We start from the raw sequence: 20,059 nt of genomic DNA, 5'->3' as shown, positions 1-20,059 counted from the left end.
AAGTTTGGGCACCCCGGTCAAAATTTCTGTTACTGTGAATAGTTAAGTGAGTAGAAGATGAACTGATCTCCAAAAGTCATAAAGTTAAAGATGAAACATTCTTTTCAACATTTTAACCAAGATTAGTGTATTATTTTTGTTTTGTACAATTTTAGAGTGAAAAAAAGGAAAGGAGCACCATGCAAAAGTTTGGGCACCCCATGAGATTTGAGCTCTCAGCTAACTTTTACCAAGGTCTCAGACCTTAATTAGCTTGTTAGGGCTATGGCTTGTTCACAGTCATTGTAGGAAATGCCAGGTGATGCAAATTTCAAAGCTTTATAAATATCCTGACTCCTCAAACCTTGTCCCAACAATCAGCAGCCATGGGCTCCTCTAAGTAGCTGCCTAGCACTCTGAAAATTAAAATAAATGATGCTCACAAAGCAGAAGGCTATAAGAAGATAGCTTTCAAGTAGCTGTTTCCTCAGTTCGTAATGTAATTAAGTAATAGCAGTTAACAGGAATGGTGGAGGTCAAGTTGAGGTCTGGAAGACCAAGAAAACTTTCTGAGAGAACTGCTCGTAGGATTGCTAGAAAGGCAAATCAAAACCCCTGTTTGACTGCAAAAGACCTTCAGGAAGGTTTAGCAGACTCTGGAGTGGTGGTGCACAGTTCTACTGTGTAGTGACACCTGCACAAATACGACCTTCATGGAAGAGTCATCAGAAGAAAACCTTTCCTGCGTCCTTATTACAAAATTCAGCATCACAAGTTTGCAAAGGAACATCTAAACAAGCCTGATGCATTTTGGAAACAAGTCCTGTGGACTGATGAAGTTAAAATAGAACTTTTTGGCCACAATGAGCAAAGGTATATTTGGAGAAAAAAGGGTGCAGAATTTCCTGAAAAGAACACCTCTCCAACTGTTAAGCACGGGAGTGGATCAATCATGCTTTGGGCTTGTGTTGCAGCCAGTGGCACGGCGAACATTTCACTGGTACAGGGAAGAACAAATTCAATTAAATACCAACAAATTCTGGAAGCAAACATCACACTGTCTGTAAAAAAGCTGAAGATGAAAAGAAGATGGCTTCTACAACAGGATAATGATCCTAAACACACCTCAAAATCCACAATGGACTACCTCAAGAGGCGCAAACTGAAGGTTTTGCCATGGCCCTCACAGTCCCCCGACCTAAACATCATTGAAAATCTGTGGATAGATCTCAAAAGATGCAGTGCATGCAAGACGGCCCAAGAATCTCATAGAACTAGAAGCATTTTGCAAGGAAGAATGGGCAAAATTCCCCAAACAAGAATTGAAAGACTCTTAGCTGGCTACAGAAAGCATTCACAAGCTGTGATACTTGTCAAAAGGGGTGTTCCTAAGTACTGACTATGCAGGGTGCCCAAACTTTTGCTTTGGGCCCTTTTCATTTTTCGTTATTTTGAAAATGTAAAAGATGGAAATAAAATAGTAATCTTGCTTAAAATATTAAAGAAATGTGTCATCTTTAACTTTATGCCTTTCGGAAATCAGGTCATCTTTTACTCGCTTAGCTATTCACAGTAACAGAAATTTTGACTAGGAGTGCCCAAACTTTTGTATCCCACTGTAAATAAAAGAGTTAAGAATGGATGTAGGACTGCTAGAAAATTAGGCAGAAGAAGTAATAACAGGGGTGGGGGGTGGGGAACACAAGATGGCAGATGAACTAAATTAGTATTTAGCATCAGTCTTCACTGTGTAAGACACTAACAGTGTGCCAGCTGTTGAAGGGTATGAGGGAAGATAAGTGAGTGCAGTTACTATTACAAGGGGGGTGCTCAAAAAGCTGAAAGACCTCAGGGTACACAAGTCACCTGGGCCAGATGAACTGCACCCTAGGGTTCTGAGAGAGGTAGCAGTAGAGATTGTGGAGGCATTGGTAATGATCTTTCAAAGATCACTGATCTCTGGCATGGTGCCAGAGGACTGGAAAATTGCAAATGTCACTCCACTCTTCAAGAAAGAGGAAGGAAATAGAAAGGAAATTGTAGACCAGTTAGTCTGACATCAGCAGTTGGGAAGATGTTGGGAGTCAATTGTTAAGGATGAGATTATGGAGTACTTCGTGACATAGGACAAAGTCAGCATGGTTTCCTTAAAGGAAAATCTTGCTTCACAAACCTGTTGGAATTGTTTGAAGAGATTACATGTAGGATAGATAAAGGGAGTGTAGTGGACGTTGTATATTTGGACTTTCAGAACGACTTTGACAGGTGCCACACATGAGACTGCTTACCACGTTAAGAGCACATGGTGTTACAGGAAAGTTACTAATATGGTTAGAGCATTGGCTGATTGGTAGGAGGCAGCGAGTGGGAATAAAAGGATCCTTTTCTGGTTAGCTGCCAGTGACTAGTGGTGTTCCACAGGGGGTGGTGTTGGGACCACTTCTTTTTACGCTGTACATCAATGATTTAGATGATGGAGTAGATGGCTTGTTGCCAAATTTGCAAATGATACGAAGATTGGAGGGGCAGATAATATTGAGGAAACGGGTAGGCTGCAGAAGGACTTAAGACAGATTAGGAGAATGTGCATGAAAATGGCAGATGAAATACAATGTTGGGAAATGCATAGTCATGCACTTTGTTAGAAATAGTAAATGTACAGACTATTTTCTAAATCAGGAGAAAATCCAAAAATCTGAGATGCAAAGGGTGTGCAGAACTCTAAATGTTAACTTGCAGGTAGAGTCAGTGCTGAGGAAGGCAAATGTAATGTAGCATTCATTTCAAGAGGTCTAGAATACAAGAGCAGGGATGCGATGCTGAGGCTTTTTAAGGCACTGGTGAGGCCTCACCTTGAGTATTGTGACAGTTCTGGGCTGCTCATCTTAGAAAGGATGATTCTGGGAATGAAAGGGTTATCATAGAAAGAACGTTTGATAGCTCTGGGTCTGTACTCGCTAGAATTTAGAAAGATGAGGGGGATCTCATTGAAACCTTTCGAATGTTGAAAGGCCTAGACAGAGTAGATGTAGAAAGGATGTTTCCCATTGTGGGGGAGTCTAGGACAAGAGGGCAGAGCCTCAGGTCAGTGGGGCATCCACTTAAAACAGAGATGTGGAGAAATTTCTTTAGCCAGAGGCTGGTGAATTTGTAGAATTTATTACCACAGGCAGCTGTGGAGGCCAGGTCACTGGGTGTATTTAAGGCGGAGCTTAATAGGTTCTTGATTGGACACAGTGTCAAAGGTTGGAGGGAGAAGGCTGGGGAGTGAGGCTTGGAAAGAAAGATCAACCATGCAGAGCAGAGTCAATGGGCCAAATGACCTAATTCTACTCCTATGTTTTACGGTCTTTATCATGAAAACAACAATATTTTAACTTGAGAATTTGTCATAAAAGTAAAAGTTTGCTTTAAATATTTTATAAATATATAGTTTCTGGAAGGTGCTTCCTGTTAAAATTTGCTGAAATGCTTTGACTTGATTTGGATCTAAAGTTTACACTGATTACCTCAGACCATGAAGTTGTAAACCATTTGAAACATGGCCGCTCAAAGCACGTTGTTTCTTCAACTAACTTCTGAGCTGGATCACATTCCTCAGGATTGAAAGTTGTAACTTTTCCATTCACAATTCCCACGCACAAAACAACTCTCTTTTTTGTCCCTCGGCCACATGTTGTGTTACACTGTTGGAAGAAGATCAGATTGAAATCTCAATAGGTTTCAATAGATATATTTAACATCAGAGAAATGTATACAATATACATCCTGAAATTCTTTATCTTTGTAGGCATCCACGAAAACAGAGGAGTGCCCCGAAGAATGAATGACAGTTAAAACCCCAAAGCCTGACATTTCAGGAATTAGATCTGTGCAATGATCATAGAATTACTTCAACAATTTTCCAGAATGACTCCAGCTCAGGAAATCTTCAACAAGGACACCAAAAAGCACCATCAATTTATTATTTTGATCGTGATTTCTAGCACAGTTCAAGTAAGCTAAAGAATCAGTTGTACTGTGCTGAAATGGGACCTCTATGTTCATGCTGACCTTTATCCCCCTATTATACCAATTCTGTTTACTTATATTAGGTCTGCACCCTTTTATGGGCAGAGGCTGGTGGGGTGGTAGGTGAGGACAAGAGGAACCCTATCCCTGGTAAGGTGCATGAGGATGGGGTGAGAGCAGACGTACGTGAAACGGAAGAGATGCGGTTAAGGGCAGCATTGATGGTGGAGGGAGGGAGGTCCCTTTCTTTGAAAATGGAGGACATCCCCTTCATTCTATAATGAAAAGCCTCATCCTGAGAGCAGATGCAGCACAGACAGGATATGAGAGAAGGGGACGGCATTTTTACAAGTAACAAGGTGGGAAGAGGTATAGTCCAGGTAGCTGTTAGAATCCATGGGTTTATTCTGGACATCAGTGAATAAGCTTTCTCTGGAGACACAGACAGTGAGATCGAGAAAAGGGAGGGTGGTGTCAGGAATGGACCATGTAAATTTGAGGGCAGGATGGAAGTTGGAGACAAAGTGGAGGAAGTTGATGAGTTCAGCATGGGCGCAGGAAGCAGCACCAATGCAGTCGTCAGTATAGTGTAGTGTGGATGGTCACCAGTGTAGGCTTGGAACATAGACTGTTCCACACAGCTGACAAACAGCCAGACATAGTTGGGACTCATGCAAGTGCCCATGGCTACGTCATTTGTTTGAAGGAAGTGGGAGGAGCCAAAGGAGAATTATTTGGTGTAAGGACAAGCCAAGGGGAGGAGTGGTGGTGGAGGGGAACTACTTAGGTCTGGTGTTCAGAAGAGAAATGGAGAGCTCTGAGGCCTTCCTGGTGGGGGATGGAGTGTACAGGGACTGGACAACCATAGTAAAAATAAGATGATGGGGGCCGAGGAACCTGAGATCATTAAAAAGATCCAGAGCATGTGAAGTGTCATGGTTTTAGATAGGAAGGGACTGAACAGGAGGGGATAAAACAGAGTCAAAGTATGCAGATATGAATTCAGTGGAACAGGAACAAGCTGAAACAATGTGTCTACCTGGACAAGTGGGTTTGCGGATCTTGGGTAGGAGGTAGAAACTGGAGGTGCAAGATGTGGGAACAATGAGGTTGGTGGCGCTGGATGGGAGATCTCCAGAATCAATAAGGTTTGTGATGATGTGGGAGACAATGGCTTGGTGTTCCTTAGTGGGGTCCTGTTTGAGGGGTAAGTAAGAGTAGGTGTTAGAGTTGGTGCTGGGCCTCAGCAAGGTAGAAGTCAGTATACCAGACTACTACAGTATCTCCCTTACCTGTGGGTATGATGGTGAGGTTATAGGGTTCGTGTGGAGGGAGTGGAGAGCCGAGTGTTCGGAAGGAGTGAGGTTGGAATTTGAGAGAGGAGTGTTGAAGTCTAGACGGTTGATGTTCCGTTGGCAGTTGGCAATGAAAAGGTTCAGAGCAGGCAGAAGACCAGGGTGAGGTGTCCAGGAAGAGGAGGAGGGTTGAAGGAGTCATTGGTGCAGGGTGGAGAGACTTTGCCAAAGAAATAGGCTCAGAGACGGAGTCAGTGGAAGAAGAGGTCACTGTTGTGGCAGGTGCAGAACTCACTGAAGTGTGGGCACAGAGGGACAAAGGTGAGGGCCTTACTGAGAACAGAATGTTCTGCCTCAGAGAGGTGTAAGTCAGAGAGGATGGTGAAAACCTGGTATGGATGAGGGCTGGGATTGGAAGGGGGAAGAGGGTTGGTTGTGTCTGAAGAGAAGGGAGATTTGGGGTATTCAAGGATGATGGGGTGAGAGGAAGATGGAGTCTCCGAGGACCCAGAAAATGGCAGTGGGATCTGAGAGACATGGGATTGAAGAGTGGTGGTGGGGAAAGGAGAGATGGGTGTTCCAGCGGCAGCATGTGAAGACCCTGCCTGGAGATCAAGGCTGGAGTCAGAGGTGGAGGTTGCACAATTGGCATTTTGAAGGTGTCCGAGATCATTGGAACCTGCCTTGATGGCGGTGGAGTCTAGATTTAGAATCTGCTCTGGATCGTTACAGCCGTTGAGGTCAGCAGCAGGGATCATGGTCTGGAGACATCTGTGCCTGCCAGCATTGGAGTCAGCAGGTTCTGTGCTCACTAGACAGGTGATCTTCTGATCCTTGCAGGACATGAGAAAGTCAAAGAACCGGCAACTGAAAGTGTGGATCCGGCAGATGATAAAGTAGCACAAGGTCCACCATAGGTGGTGGAAAGAGAATCCCAGAGTTGTGGAAGTGACTGGGATAGGGACACCAGGTACCTCCTCATGGTGGAAAGCGTGGCACATAGAACATGGTGGGAAAGGCAGTCAATAGAATTTGAGTACCTGGGGTCCTCAAAGAGTCCAAATTAAGAAGCTTGAAAATGAACCTGGAAACCATGTGGTACGAGCTGGTGGAGAAGGCATGTTCCCAGAAAGGATACATGGCTGTAGTAGGGGGTCTAGGTAAGCACATGGTTAAAGAGATGGAGAGCAGCAGGGATCACAGAGGGGGAGCAGCGAGAGAGGGTTTCACTGAACTCCAGAAGGAAAGATTTAAACTTCTTCAGGGTAGGGGCATCCCTGTAAGTAATCCAATCACAAACAAGAGAATATCTGCAGTTGCTGGAAATCTGAGCAAGACACACAAAATGCTGGAGGAACTCAGTAGGACAGGCTGCACCTATGGAAAAGAGTACAGTTGACGTTTTGGGCCGAAACCCTTCAGCAGGACTGGAGGAAAAAAAAGCTGAGTTGATTTAAAAGGTGGGAGGAGGGGAGAAAGAAACAAGGTGATAGGTGAAACCAGGAGAGGGAGGGATGAAGTAAAAAGAGCTGGGAAGTTGATTTGTGAAAGAGACAGAAGACCATGGAAGAAAGAAAAGGGGGGAGAAGCACCAGAGTGAGGAGATGAGCGGGCAAGGAGATAAGGTGAGAGGGAAGGAGAGGATGGGAAATGGTGAATGAAAGGGGGGGGAGTGGGGGGCTTTACTGGAAGTTTGAGAAATTGATGTTCATGCCATCAGGCTGGTGGCTACCCAAAAGGAATATAAGGTGTTATTCCTCCAACCTAAGTGTGGCATCATCACGATAGTGGAGGTGGCCATGGCTGGACATATTGGAATGGTTATGGGAAGTGGAATTAAAATAGGTGGCCACTGTGCAATCCCGCTTTTTCTGGTAGGTGCTTGGTGAAATGGTCTCCCAATCCTGATGCTCCACCCCCCTTTTCTTTTTCCATAGTCTTCTGTCTCTTTTGCCATCAACTGCCCAGTTCTTCCTACCACCTTGTGTTTCTCTCTCCCTCCCCCCACCTTCAAATCTACTCCTCAGCATTTTTTTCTCCAGTTATGCCAAAGGGTATCGGCTGAAACATCGAACATACTCATTGCCATAGATGCTGCCTGGCCTGCTGAGTTCCTCCAACATTTTGTGTGTGTTGCTTGGATTTCCAGCATCTACAGATTTTCTCTTGTTTATGAGTGTATTTGTAGAATTCTTTGCCCAGGGAAGCAATAGAGGCCAACTCATGAAATATACTTAAGGCAGATTTTTGCATAGCAGGGGAATGAATGATTATGGGGAATAGGTGGAGCTGAGTCCACGGCTATATCAACCATTATCTTATTGAATGGTGGAGCAAGGTTTGATGGCTTTCTCCTGCTCCAATTTCTTTAATTCTTATGTAAAAAGATTCTGACTATATACCCTATGTACACCTCATATAATTTTATATATTTTTTTTTGGTCCTGCTCATTCTCACTCCTGAAAAATAAAACAACCACTATCTCCCTATATCTAAAGTCTGCCGATCCAAGCAACATTTTGGTGAAACTTCTCCAGCAAAGCCACATCCTTCCTACATCTCAAAAGTACTTCAATGGATATAAAGCACTATAGCATTTACAGAGGTTGTGAAAGACCCTTTACTATGGCATTTGGATAACCATTACAATTCTTCACAACAGACGCAAATGGCAATTTAATGGTTCAGAAAGATATTACTGTTGCACTCAAATTATGTCTCTCTACAAGAAAGCAAAAGAATCACTTGAAGAGAAAATCTATTGTGAATTTATTTAATAATTAAAATAGATTGTTTTAATATGCACAAATTACAATGTTTCATTAAAATAATTTATTTAATAATTTAACATTTCACATGTGGTCTATTGTCCTCTCTTATTAGACTCCTTCTTCAGCCCTTTTATCTCTTTCACCTATCACTTCTTAACTTCTTGCATCATTCCTTTTCATACCCCTCCCCTACCCACCTACTGGCCCCCGTTACCTGGTTATAGCACAGTTCCTGGCATGACCTCAAAATAAAGTACTAGTACATTTCTAAGTCCCAAATAGTGCAACAGTGCCTCAACTTCAGGTTAACAGTGAATTCTCAGCAACCAAGGTGGTCATCGGCTGTTGTTAAGCCTTTCAAATACACCTATTGGCTTGGACATCATTGATAAGAAATTGTTTACCAATGCTGCAATTAATGTATTTTGACTTATGTCTGGAATTGGAACCCAGCAATTAAAGTGAATGAATCTCTAGCATGAAAACTACCTATTTCAGAATCAGTTTTAACTTCACCCAATTTATATTTCCTAAATTCAACAACAGTACACAACCAAACCTTCTAATAACAATACCAACATATACAGTAATTCTATTAACTTGGTATTGTGAGAATATACAGTTGAAAAAAATTGAAAATCATGGAAATTTAAATATGAGACTTGATTACACATGTTAAACAGAATGATAGTTTACACATAAAAAAGTATGCAAACTTTATTTTTTGACTCACCCGTTCCCAATCCTGGGCCAGCCAATGCGGAGAGCATTCTTTGGCTCCACAGGGATGTATTGCATGTGGTTTTAACTGAGGGCTGCACTGAGATTCAGGCATGACTCTGCCTTCTGTGTTTCTGCAGTACACATGCCTTATCATTCTTCCCTGCCCACAAGGACCAGAGCACTGAATACACAGGAAAGAAATTATCAAAGCAACATCAATATACAGACTTCAAATGCCTAGTATGACTTCAAACTTGCACTTGAAAGCCAAGCTGCATTGTTATAATTTCATAGGTAAGTATAGGTAATAAATCATAGCCAATTTATATACTATTGTTAACATTAAAGTATCCTAAAGAATTTCATAATGATGTTAAGTTGGCAAATGGACTGAAAGCATGGTGGAACAGATACTGAAGCCACAAATTAAAGATCAGTTTTTTTAGGCTAACCAAAAAATTGGATCTGTTTACTTCAGAGCTATGTGTCTCAGAGTAGTTGTCCCACAGAGCGGAACATGATCTTAGCCACAGAATTGGACCATCCAAAAAGTTTGATCATAAACACAAGAGATTCTGCAGATACTGTAAATCTTGAGCAACAGACAAAATGCTGGAGGAGCTCAGCAAGTCAGGCAGCATTTATGGAGGGAACAAATAGTCGATGATTTGAGCCAAAACACTTCATTATTACTGCCAAAGTAAAAATGGAGGGGATGAGATGAAGGATCCTGTGTCCTGATAATGGGTCTTAGTACGAAATGTCAACTGTTTATTCCCATCCATAGATGCTGCCTGAGTTGCTGAGTTCCTACAACACTGTACGTTGGTACAGAAGTTTGATCAACACCTTTATGCAAAACTTCTACATCAAATGATTTCATCCACCATTTTGTTACCTTTTTGGATACCTTACCAGCAAAATCTGTCCACTTTGTCTTTGATTCTCCAGGAGCAAACATTTTAGACTGCGATCCCACACAGTTGATTCCTATTACTTAAAGAATCTGCTGATAAAAGTCTAAACACCCATTGCCTCACCATTGCTAACCCCAACCTGGATCAGTACAGGTTCCGATAGAAGAAAGGAATAGAAGCAGGAATAAGTTATTTGACCTCATGTGCCTGCTCCACCATTCAATAAGAACTGAATGATTGAGAACAGATCTAATGTGCTGAAGGGGCTGTTTCCGGACAGTATCATTTTATAACCTGAAGTTCAGAGCAAAAACCCCAGAACCATAATTGTTGGGGAAATGTTTAACACCCTACCTGCACCTCAGATCTCTTAGATCTGAAAACCAGAGAAGTTAAACCTGCCACATTTTAGTGGAATTAACTTAATGGGAAAAAAGTATACTAAACAAGGTGTCTTTGTTCCCTCTCATAATCCACAATATTTCCCCTTAACTGATTTTCTTCATTTCAAATGAGAAACTAAACATAGAAAACCTACAGCACAATACAGGCCCTTCGGCCCACAAAGATGTGCCAAACATGTCCTTACCCCAGAACTACCTAGGCTTACCCATAGCCCTCTATTTTTCTAAGCTCCATGTACCTATCCAGGAGTCTCTTAAAAGACCCTATCGTTTCCGCCTCCGGCAGCCCATTCCATGCACTCACCACTCTCTGTGTAAAAAAACTTACCCCTGACATCTTCTCTGTACCTACTTCCAAGCACCTTAAAACTATGTCCTCTCGTGCTAACAATTTCAATCCTGGGAAAAAGCCTCTGACTATCCACATGATCAATGCCTCTCATTATCTTGTACACCTCTATCAGGTCACCTCACATCCTCCGTCACTCCAAGGAGAAAAGGCTGAGTTCACACAACCTATTTTCATAAGGCATGCTCCCCAATCCAGGAAACATCCTTGTAAATCTCCTCTGCACACTTTCTATGGTTTCCATGTCCTTTCTGTAGTGAGGCGACCAGAATTGAGCACAGTACTCCAAGTGGGGTCTGGCCAGGGTCCTACATAGCTGCAGCATTACCTCACAGCTCTTAAACTTAATCCCATGATTGATAAAGGCCAATACACTGTACACCTCCTTAACCACAGGGTCAACCCGCGTAGCAGCTTTGTGTCCTATGGATCCCAAGATCCCTCCGATCCTCCACACTGCCAAGAGTCTTACGATTAATTCTATATTCTGCTATCATATTTGACCTACCAAAATGAACCACCTCACACTTACCTGGGTTGAACCCCATCTGCCACTTCTCAGCCCTGTTTTGGATCCTATCAATGTCCCGCTCTAACCTCTGACAGCTCTCCACACAATCCTCAACACGCCCAACCTTTGTGTCATCAGCAAATTTACTAAACCATCCCTCCAGGTCATTTATAAAAATTGGGAAGAGTAGGGGTCCCAGAACAGATCCGAGGCACACCACTGGTCACCGACCTCCATGCAGAATATGACCCATCCACAACCACTCTTTGCCTTCTGTTGGCAAGCCAGTTCTGGATCCACAAAGCAATGTCCCCTTGGATTCCATGCCTCCTTACTTTTTCAATAAGCCTTGCATGGGGTGCCTTGTCAAAAGCCTTGCTGAAATTCATATACACTACATCTACGGCTCTACCTTCATCAACGTTTAGTCACATCCTCAAAAAGTTCAATCAGGTTTATAAGGCTTGACCTGCCTTTGACAAAGCCATTCTGACTATTCCTAATCATATTATGCCTTTCCAAATGTTCATAAATCCTGCCTCTCAGGACCTTCTCCATCAACTTACCAACCACTGGAGTAAGACTCACTGGTCTATAATTTCCTGGGCTATCTCTATTCTCTTTCTTGAATAATGGAACAACATCCGCTACAATCCTCTGGAACCTCTCCTGTCCTCATTGATGATGCAAAGATCATCGCAAGAGCTCAGCAATCTCCTCCCTCGCTTCCCACAGTAGCCTGGGGTACACCCTGTCTGGTCCCGGTGGCTTATCCAACTTACTGCTTTCCAAAAGCTTCAGCACATCCTCTTCCTTAATATCTTCATGCTCAAGCTTTTCATTCCGCTGCAAATCATCCCTACAATTGCCAAGATTCTTTTCCATATTGAATACTGAAGCGAAGTATTCACTAAGTACTTTTGCTATCTTCTCCGGTTCCATACACGCATCCCCACTGTCACACTAGATTGGTCCTATTCTCTCACACCTTATCCTCTTGCTCCTCACATGATCCTCTCTGCCTCAAAAGTGCATGTGAAAGAACAGATGGTACTGTTTTGAAGAGGAGGAGAGAATTCTATCCATCATTCTTATTAAAATGTGTCCTTCAAAATAAGAGGCTCTTGTCATTATCATATTGCTGTTTGTGGGAGCTTGCAATGTGCAAATTAGTTTATTTTATGAATTGTCACTAAAGCTCAAAAGTACTTCAGTGGATATAAAGTATTATGGCATTTACAGAGATTGTGAAAGACCCTTTACTAAGACAATATTTATCTCATCTGGATATCCATTACAATTCTTCACAATAGATATAAATGGCAATTTAATGGTTCAGAAAAAAATTACTATTGCACTAAAATTATAAGAAAGCAAAAGGATCACTCGAAATGAAAGCCTATTGTAAATTTATTTAAGGATTAAAATAGATTGTTTTAATGTGCACCTATTTCAATATTTTATTAAAATAATTTAACATTTCACACCTGGTCTACTGTCCTCTTCTATCAGATTCCTTCTTCAGTTCTTTTATCTCTTCCAACTCCTCACATCATTCTCTTTCATACCCCTCCATCACCCATCTACTCTCCTCCTTAACTGGTCACATATCACTAGCTTGTGCTTCAGGCCCTCCTTCTTAATTCTGGCTTCTGCTCCACTTCTTTCTAGTCCTGATAAAAGGTCTTGGCCTGAAATATCAAGTGTTCATTTCTCTCCATGGATGATGCCTGACCTGCTGAGTTCCTTCAACATTTTGTGTGTGTTGGTTCAGTATTTGCAGAATCTCTTGTGTTAACACAAGCTAAACTTTCAGCTGTCAAGAAACCCAAGAGCAATGGATCATGGATTGCAACGTATATGTCCTTATAGCAATATCATTGCCAACATGAAAATGATTATTATTTATGTCATCACTGATGGATGAAATGCCTAGCATCTTGAAGGTTCAAATAAATGGAATACATTTTTGTTGCCAACAGAATATTAGATGGATTCAATGAGCTGGAGTCCCAAAAAAAAAAGTTATTTGTATTTACTGCGTGTAAACTGATCAGTACTCCTGGTTAAGTGGTTAGAATAGTTATTTTTTCTCCTGTTACAATCTGTACTATTCATTTCTGCAGTTGGAAATATCTCTTATGTATCAAGATGAAATAAAGGAGGCCAAAGGTAAAAGTCAAAATTCTGCTGGATATAAAGTATAATCTACAGATCAAACCTGTTATGGAGTTGGACTTACTGGGCCCCAATCTGAAACAGTCCACTGTCGATCACAAGGGGGTCCAACACATTCTTTCTGCGATGGTGGCTTTGTATTTTCATCACACAACCATTCTTCATTTGAACATCTCACTTCTCTGGTCACAGCAATCCGTTCTGCACACTTTGCTGTACACTGAGAAAGAAAATGCACTAGTTGTTTAAACCACAGTTTAGATATTTAATCGTTTCTTGCAACTGTTTTTCTATCTTGAGCTGTAACATCAAAAAGGACTAAGTTGAAGCATCAATCCATTTTCTCTTTCAGGAAGTGCTTTTTTGCCATAGGAATGGGGAATCATCTCTCCACATTTGCTTTGGCTGAAGGGAGGTTTCCCAGCTGAATAATTAGGAATATACTAAGAATATTTTAGATTATTTTGTTCTTTTCCATTAATTATGTACAATATGCTGTCAAAAGAAAAATGCAGATATCTTACTCTCTATTTATAACAGTGCTTTAGCAAAAGTCACGGCTGATGAAAATGTCTCTACAATCTTTGGCGTAAATAATGGAATCAAGCAAGGACGTGGATTCGTACCATTATTGATAAGTAATCTATTCTTACTGATGTCATTTTCCAATATGACAACCTTACTATTCCAGTTCAGTTTTGCACAAAGTACATTTTTGATTATCAGTAATGAAACTCAAAAATTGCAGACCCCAGCTGTCTAAGACATCTTTTTAGACATATGAAGATATACAAAAAAAACTATACTCTATTTTTGCAGGAACTGTGCTATGGGGACATATTAACCATCAGTCTAAAGGAAACAGAATGTTTCAGTTTGAATTTCAAGACTAATGACCATAATCAGTAATCAGTTGACAAGTCTGCACTCAAAGAAGTGTCCTTCATCACATTGTTATTTTGCTCTTTCAAAGATCGAAAGTTCAAAGTCAAAATAAATTTACTATCAAATTACATATATATCACTATATATAGAGCCCTGAGATTAATTTTCTTGTGGGCATTCACAGTAAATGCAAAGAAACACCATAGAATCAACAAAAAAGCACACAAGACAAACAGCCAATATACAAAAGGCAACAAGCTATGCAAATAGAAAATAAAAATAAATAAACATTGAGAGCATGAGTTTTAAGAATCCTAGAAAGTGAGTCCATAAATTGTGGCAGCAGTTCAGTGTTGGGATGAATGAAGCTTAATTAAGTTATCCCCTCTGGTTCAAGAGCCTGATGGTCGAAGGGTAATAACTGTTCCTGAACCTCCTTTCTGATGGCAGTAGTGAGAAGAGAGCATAACCTGGATGGTGGGGGTCCTTGATGATGCATCCTTCTTTCCTGTGACACTATTCCTTGTAGATGTGCTCAATAGTGGGGACGGCTTTACCTAAGAAATTAGAGGCATTGCTGTGCTTTCTTTGTAATGGTACTCATGTGCTGGGCCCAGAACAGATCCTCTGAAATGATAACACTGAGGAATTTAAAGTTGCTGACCCTCTCCACCTCTGATGCCCATTGAGGACTGGCTCATGGACTCTGGTTTCCTCCTCCTGTAGTCAATGATCAGCTCCTTGGTCTTGCTGACATTGAATAAGAGATTGCTGTTGTGGCACCATTCAACCAGATTTTCAACCTCCCTCCTATATGCTGATTCATCACCACCTTTGATTCAGTCAACAGTTGTTTTGTCAGCAAACTTAAATACGGGTTGGAACTGTGCTAAGTCTCACAGTCATAAGTATAAAGCAAGCATTTTGATAGTGATTGCAGAGGAGATATTGTTGCCATCTGAGCTGACTGAGGTCTGTAAGTGAGGAAATCAAGGATCCAACTGCAGAAGGAGGTATTGAGGTCTAGGTCTTAGAACTTATTGATTAGCTTTGAGGGGATGACGGTGTTGAATGCAGAGCTGTAGTAAATGAAAAATATCTTGATGTATGCATATTTGCAGGCTAGATGTTCCAGGGTTGAGTGAAGAACCAATGAAATGGCATCTGTTGTGACGGTAGGTAGATCTAGGCAGGAGTTGATATGTTTCATCGGCATTTCATCACAGAGGGTGTAAGTGCTACTGGATAATAGTCACTGAGGAAGGCTACCACATTCTTCTTGGGCACTGGTATAAATGAATCCGGTATAATTAATGCTCACTTTTCCAATGCTAATGACGCTTTGGGGTATTGGACCAACTATACCTAAGATGAGAGTGGAGAACTTCTGATTTCTATAGCCATATCATACTGCTCTGTGCGCAGCTCTGGATATGTAACAAAATAAATTTCTCTAAATATCTGCAACGCTTTCTTTATTGGACCTCTCTTGGAATATCTGCAATAAGATGTTCCACATATAGCTAAATTAAATTTTGACAGTGTTAATCAATATTACAGGCTAGAATTATTTTATTATACTTTAATGGCATTAAAATAACACTGAGTCTACTACTAACATTGTTTATAACTGTCTTTACAGTGTGATTAAGATCATCTCTCATTTTTCTAACTCAAGGGAGCTTTGGTCCAACGTGTTCATATTGCTATTTTTTCATCCTAGTGCATTTTTCATCTACTGCATTTTCCCTGCACTAGATCCAATACAAGAACGACTTTCCTTAAACATGTAGATTAAAACTCTATGCAGTATTCATGGTGCAATTTTACCGGAGCCCTCTAAACTTTTTTATTTTACACTCCACATCCCTTTCAACAAGGGCTAACATTCCATTGGCCTCCCTATTTACTTGCTGCACCTGCGTGCCAACTCTTTATGCTGCATGCAATAGGATCACCCACAACCTTGTGTTAAAAACATTTTGTGGTCTTATTCCACTTAAATAATAATTTGCTTTCTCATTCTTCCAAAGTGAAGGACTGCAAAGGGCATGCACTAATTTTACTTTTACCAGCATTTCAGGACATTAATGTAGTCCCCATTAATATGTAATAGTGCATTTGTTTATAAAGTTATAAGCCAACGTATGAATTACTTCCTATTTGTCAACATCTATCCTAGATACCTGATCAGTTTTAATCTTTTTCTGATTTTACTCTGCTCAAGATTTTTACATGGGAAAAGAAATCTCCCTTGATGTTGTCCATAATGCTTCTATTTCAGTACCAAGCATATTATGGCTTGTGGTGGGATACAGTGTTATAATGGCCACAAAAAAGAAATGTATTCATACTTAAATAAGGGAATATCATGTTAACAAAGTTCAACATCTGCAGTAAATTTTTACTGTAAATCGGGTACAAAGATAGTACAAGATAGTTGACTTTATCCATATACGTCTTAATAAGCTGATAAGGAAGGCGGGCTCTGTCGTGGGCAAAGTACTGGAGAGTTTAACATCGGTAGCTGAGCGAAGGGCGCTGAGTAGGCTACGGTCAATTATGGAAAACCCTGAACATCCTCTACATAGCACCATCCAGAGACAGAGAAGCAGTTTCAGCGACAGGTTACTGTCGATGCAATGCTCCTCAGACAGGATGAAGAGGTCAATACTCCCCAATGCCATTAGGCTTTACAATTCAACTGCCAGGACTTAAGAACTTTTTAAAGCTATTATTAATGCTTTTTGAGCTAGTGATTTAGATGCATATCATATTATTACTGAGTTAAGTATTGTATTGTATGTAATGAGTTTTTGCTACAACAAGTGTATGGGACATTGGAAAAAATGCTGAATTTCCCCATGGGGATGAATAAAGTATCTATCTATCTATCTATCTATCTAATAGTGATAAGAGTTAATTATATTTTACTTGGAGAAACAGCATGGTAACAGGTTCTACCAGTCCAATGAGCCTGCTCCACTCAGTTACCAACTGTGACTGGGCGTTACAGACTCAACGGGCACCAATTAAGCTGTATGTCTTTGGAATATGGGAGGAAACCGGAGCACGCAGAGGAAACGCATATGGTCACAGGGAAAACATACAAACTCCTTACGGTCAGTGGCGGAAATGAATCTGGGTGGCTGGCGCTATACCACCTTCAAATGCTTTTGAGATGAAACTTCAGATCAGTGTATGGTAAATTTTAAAAATTACTTAAACTGCATTTGTATATGATTCTATTGTTCTGAAGGGATAAATTAATGCACATTAAGATTGTAATTTTATTTTTAGATCTAACTACTGAATAACTTTTATCTAGACTGTCACCTATAAAATTCCTTTAATTAAAAATTTAATAATAATAAGCCTTAAATTTCATCATGTTACATGATTGAAATGATTGTCACAACATTTGTAACTCTGGATAACAACTACAGGTCTAACAGTTGTGATCATGAACAATGAAGCTAATCTAAGATCAAAATGGGGTCTTGGTTAAATGGGCCAGAGTGAATCAGACTCAGGCTTATTATCAAAGACATACAGTATGTTGTGAAGCCAGATGTAGTTGAATTCAGATAAATCCAGGGTTTTGCATTTTAAAAGACATTTGGACAGGTATATGGAAAAGGTTTTGTGGGCCTAATTGAACTAGCTCAGTTAGACAACTTGGTTGGCATGGACGAATTGGGCTGAAAAGTGTGTTTCCATGTTGGATAGCTCTGTGACCATGTTAGATATTTGTTTAGAAAGTGCTGGTCCAACTCTATTGAAACTGACAAAAATTATTTATTTCAATCCTAGCTCTATCCAAATTTAATATATTCAGATCCCACTACTGTTGGTTCCAATACCCAAGCTCTTTATCTAAATCCTTTTCCTCTCCCATGTAGCTAGTCTTCTGTGGCTTGAAGAAACATAGAAAACCTACAGCACAATACAGGTCCTTCGACCCACAAAGTTGTGCCGAACATGTCCCTCCTTTAGAAATTACTAGGCTTGTGTCCTTCATTAATTGCTGCACAACAAAGAATTGCCAGCTGCATTCAATTGACGTCTGTCCCATTTTAAAGCTTCTTTTTGAATGTAAACTAACCGAATGTTGCACCGTGTGATTATTTAAGGGGACCTGATGTGACATCAGCCATGTAATGTAAGTTGCCGCAGGCCTGTTACCCCTGTCAGGTAGAGGGACAGTCAACATGGAGTTGTGTAGCCTCAGTTGTAGTGAGAACTAGGCCTTAAGCCTTGGGCTTACCTACTGCTGCACACCAGGTGAGAGGTGCAAAAGCACTATAGTGTTGTTGAGCATGGCTGGGGCGTTACTGTACTATTGATTGTTGGACATTTTTGTTCAGGGTCTTGGACTATATATGTTTTTTTTTGCATTTAGGAGTCAGTCCACGCACATAAATAGATCCAGACCCGTTTGTACTTTTGTTTCCTTTTCTGGTGTAATAAGCTTCTTTGCTCGATATTTTGAGTTTTGTTACTTGCTATTTTTGTATTTTTGCTTGCTATTTTGAATGTCTTGCACCTTGGTCCCCAGAGGAATGCTGTCTCATTCAGCTATATCTATATGTATGGTTTGAATGATAATTAAACTTGATTTGATGGATCAAAAATAGGTTGAATTAAATTATTGGCATTGAATTGAGGGGGAAAAAAAATCAAGAAACTCAGGGTGATAATCTCTTAAGAATCTTTGGAGATAATCTATGGTGTACGTATAGTAAGTGGAATAGTAGATAAATTTAGAAGGATGAATGAGTTATATGTGAAAGCCTGAAGGAATTCCTACCTCTGACCATTCTGACATCTCCCACTGCGGGCCACAAGCTGGATTTTTGCAGATTTTACGTTCTGACGGCCTGAAGAGATCAGCAGATTCACACATTTCATTGTACACTGAGCTGTCAAATCCTGCAGAAATAATCTTCCAGCAACGGACTATTCGAAATTGGTATCCTTCTCCACAGGTTCGTGAACATTCACTCCAACTACTTGTCTCCCATCTGTAAGAAGTTAATTATCAAAAGCAGAAACCATTATAAATTAATATTCACAGCATTTACTCAGCTTAAAAACAATAGGGAGCAAAATATTATAGTATTGAAGACTTTAGAAGGCTAGCCATATAAAAACAAATCTTTGCATAACATCACAAAAGCAATATGAAGTTAAAAAATGGAATGAAAAAGACTTAAGTCAGATATAGTTCTTGAAATACTTGCAGACGATTACACAGAAGATAACTAAGGCCAATAATATCAGTATTTCAAAGAGAGATAGATAGGCATTTAGAGATTTTTATTGAATAGTAATTGTTTTTTTTTAACTCTAAGACTGATCAATCTATTTAAATGTTCCTAAACTTCAACTTGTAAAGTCAATATAACGAATGTGGCTTTTCATTGATTATTATGGTTTTCTTCCACAATCACAAAATTCTCCTTTTGCATTCATTAACAGGTTTGCCTCAATTTTTTTTGTCCAGCAAATTGTCCAAGCATCACTCTTATTGATTCTTGGACTTGGTTTTGGTGTTACTTCTCATTTAGCAGTCAGTCCAGGCACATAAATAGATCCAGACTCCGTTGAAATTTTGTTTCCTTTCCTGAAGTGAAAGCATTAAACATGCTGAATTCTGAGTTCTCCAACTCAAGCTAAAGGCCTAGAAATTCTAAGCTTTGTATGTTTTTGCACATTGAAGACCTTGTTACACATATACATAATGCAATGGTAGCAAATAACCAGCATTTTATTCTGGCTCCTTCATTAATATTGATGCACATGTGCAATGGAGAGTCTCGGGCACACATCAGTAATGTTAAAATGCTAAGAAATACAGTACATCTTTTGATGAGTAGCCAAAATGGTATTACACTTATAAGGCCTACTTTACTGAAACAGATCTTATCTGAAGTGTAAACGCTGAATTCAGTGTTTGAAAAGGGTGGGAGGAAAGTGGAGGATTCATCTTTACCTGCGTGTTGTCAAATTTGAACATCAACCTTATTCCACAT

At 40.3% G+C, this 20,059-nt stretch overlaps 1 protein-coding gene across 2 annotated transcripts in view; it reads right to left on the bottom strand.

The window, feature by feature from the left end:
* The window catches only part of adamtsl2 (ADAMTS-like 2), a 74,071-nt gene that overhangs the window by 10,782 nt on the left and 43,230 nt on the right, over positions 1–20,059 (bottom strand). For both annotated transcript variants that reach the window (XM_073052248.1, XM_073052249.1), the window contains exons 14-17: positions 18,835–19,048; positions 13,204–13,359; positions 8,791–8,961; positions 3,489–3,665 (exon numbers count right to left, since the gene is read on the bottom strand). In XM_073052248.1, coding sequence (XP_072908349.1) covers positions 3,489–3,665; positions 8,791–8,961; positions 13,204–13,359; positions 18,835–19,048 — 718 coding nt within the window. The remainder of the gene's footprint in view (positions 1–3,488; positions 3,666–8,790; positions 8,962–13,203; positions 13,360–18,834; positions 19,049–20,059) is intronic.

Source organism: Hemitrygon akajei, chromosome 7, assembly GCF_048418815.1.
Source record: "Hemitrygon akajei chromosome 7, sHemAka1.3, whole genome shotgun sequence".
NCBI lineage: Eukaryota > Metazoa > Chordata > Chondrichthyes > Myliobatiformes > Dasyatidae > Hemitrygon > Hemitrygon akajei.
Note: the sequence above shows the minus strand (reverse complement) of the source record. Positions and strands in the feature narration are given on the sequence as shown.